Genomic DNA, 2,296 nt, shown 5'->3' on the forward strand with positions numbered 1-2,296 from the left:
AAATAACTGATTATTGAATATAACTTAATTTTAGTAGAAAATAGTAAGTAATATATTATTATATTGTGAAATACTTTTTTTTTTTAAATAGTTATTAGTTAATAATAATACATAATATTATATGGTATACTAAAATACTATATTATTTAAAAATCATTGCCAACTTAATTTGAAAACGACTAAAATGGCTTTGGTCGAAACGGGTATCTGGGCGAAACGGGAAAGGTTGATTTTGGGCAAAACGGGTGCCGCCCGAAAAGTGAAAACCAGAGTGACGGGTATAGTCGTATATAGGTGACGCTATTGAGACCTTTTTTAAGCGGTGCATCCCAAAATAACAAGCGAATTGCCTACAATCGCTATCGTAAATAAAAAGGTACACACTATAGTTGCTTCTGAAGATCAGGCTTAGTTCGCCATTATAATATACTAGTTGCATCCCAAAAATGTTTACATTACTTTCCTCCCACGTAGTGGTCTGTAATTAGGTACATATGCTCCACGTAAATAGATGAATTTATGTATTTATGTTATAAATTATATGTCGTGTTATAATGTAGTATAAAAAATTAAGTTAAGATACAGTAACAAATATTTAATAAAATAGGTACCTATACGTATATAGAAAATAATGATCAACATTAGTATTAGTATGGGCAGTATATACTTACCTAGATATTTTTATACTTTGCTATATTACTAAGAACCGTTGTTTTAAGTTTAGGAATTAGGAAGAACATCATACTAAAATTATTGATAGTAATAAATTTGTATTTTGTTCAATACATTTTCTTAGACAATAGACAGGTATAATTATAAATTATAATTTGATTGGCATGTGTACAGTTAAAAAATATTAATTTTAGGTACCTACATAAAACTGTACATAATATTTCATAAGTCTATGAAAAAAAAAATTGTTATTATATTTTTATATATATATTTATATAAAGTTGTATTATAATATTTCTATAACCTATATTACCAATTATTTAAATCGTTTAGAAACCACTTAAACATGTATTATCTATCCATTGTGAAGCAGTTAGTATGCAATTCGCACGTATACCTAGAACTTAGAAGGGACAAATTTTAGACCTTTTAAACTTCGGGAGGCAACTAGTATGAGCTCTTTTAGAGAGACGACCGTCTAAAATTATATATTTACTGCCTACCAAATAAATCGCATCAATCACGAAATTTCGATATGTAGGCAGTAGGCTAAAGCCTAAAGGGAACGATATAACACATTTTTACATTATACCTAATATTGATGTACATAGGTAATAGCCAATAGGTATAACTATTAACTATATATTACTCACTTGATCTTCCGTGCCAAAGCGTGCAGCTCGTTGGTAACTTCATAGCTCTCGAGACCCTTATAATATCTATCCTTTACGTGTGGCAACATCACCCCTTGAAGATATCCACCAATCACATCAGCAGCCGATATCATGGCGTTTTTCTTTGTCCGGTCGTCTGAGATGGTGTCAAATTTTTTAAAAATTATCCGTACATAGTCGAGGAACAATCTTCCATTGACCACATTTTTTGGAATCAACTCATCCATTAGCATGCGAGTGCGCAAGATCGCCACATCTTCTGTTGTCCACGTTTTAGCTGATGCAACGTCGTCGATACTGTACAGCGCTGTACCGACGTTTAACGCTATCGTAGTGATCGGATAGATCAGGACGAGAAAGGATAATATGATTTTAAACATGTTTTATGCTTTAACAATATAATTGTATTATGACGAAACGATGAATAACATATTACATTAAACTGTTGTGTAGAACACTGAATACTAAACAATATTTGTATCTATTTGTTGATTGCTGGTAGTTGTTAAATACATTCGTATTTACAATTTCAGTTTAACAAGCCAGCAATTTTTTCGTTAGAAAAATATTATATTATTAATTATTACATAATATTCTACCACACTAGATTATTTTAAGAAAAATCGTAACTTTGTAATAAATTTAACATAAGGGACCCAATTACTTAATAGTACTTACCTATGTAATCTTTTAATTTAGGTTTTTCATTTATAAACATTGAATTTACTGACATAATCTTATGAGTTATGGTTATTTAATTTGTTTATGGGGAAATAATAAAAAGTATTAAGCAGAGCTTAAACAAATTGTGATATTTTTTAGTAAAAGTAAAATTAGCATTTTTGGTATTATGTTGACCGTTACAGTAAAAATATGTTTCATAAACCAAAAAAGGTCTGGAGCAATGTTAAGTAAAATACAGCAAAATTAACGAAAATATTTCAAGAATT

At 29.4% G+C, this 2,296-nt stretch overlaps 1 protein-coding gene across 1 annotated transcript in view; it reads right to left on the reverse strand.

Moving 5' to 3' along the window:
- LOC111035978 overlaps positions 1 to 1,944 on the reverse strand; it is a 6,074-nt gene extending 4,130 nt beyond the window's left edge. Inside the window, exon 1 of the mRNA XM_022317834.1 lies at positions 1,326 to 1,944. Coding sequence (XP_022173526.1) covers positions 1,326 to 1,726 — 401 coding nt within the window. The 5' untranslated portion in view covers positions 1,727 to 1,944. The remainder of the gene's footprint in view (positions 1 to 1,325) is intronic.
- Positions 1,945 to 2,296: the final 352 nt, after the last annotated feature.

Source organism: Myzus persicae, unplaced genomic scaffold (genome assembly GCF_001856785.1).
Source record: "Myzus persicae strain clone G006 unplaced genomic scaffold, MPER_G0061.0, whole genome shotgun sequence".
Lineage (NCBI taxonomy): Eukaryota > Metazoa > Arthropoda > Insecta > Hemiptera > Aphididae > Myzus > Myzus persicae.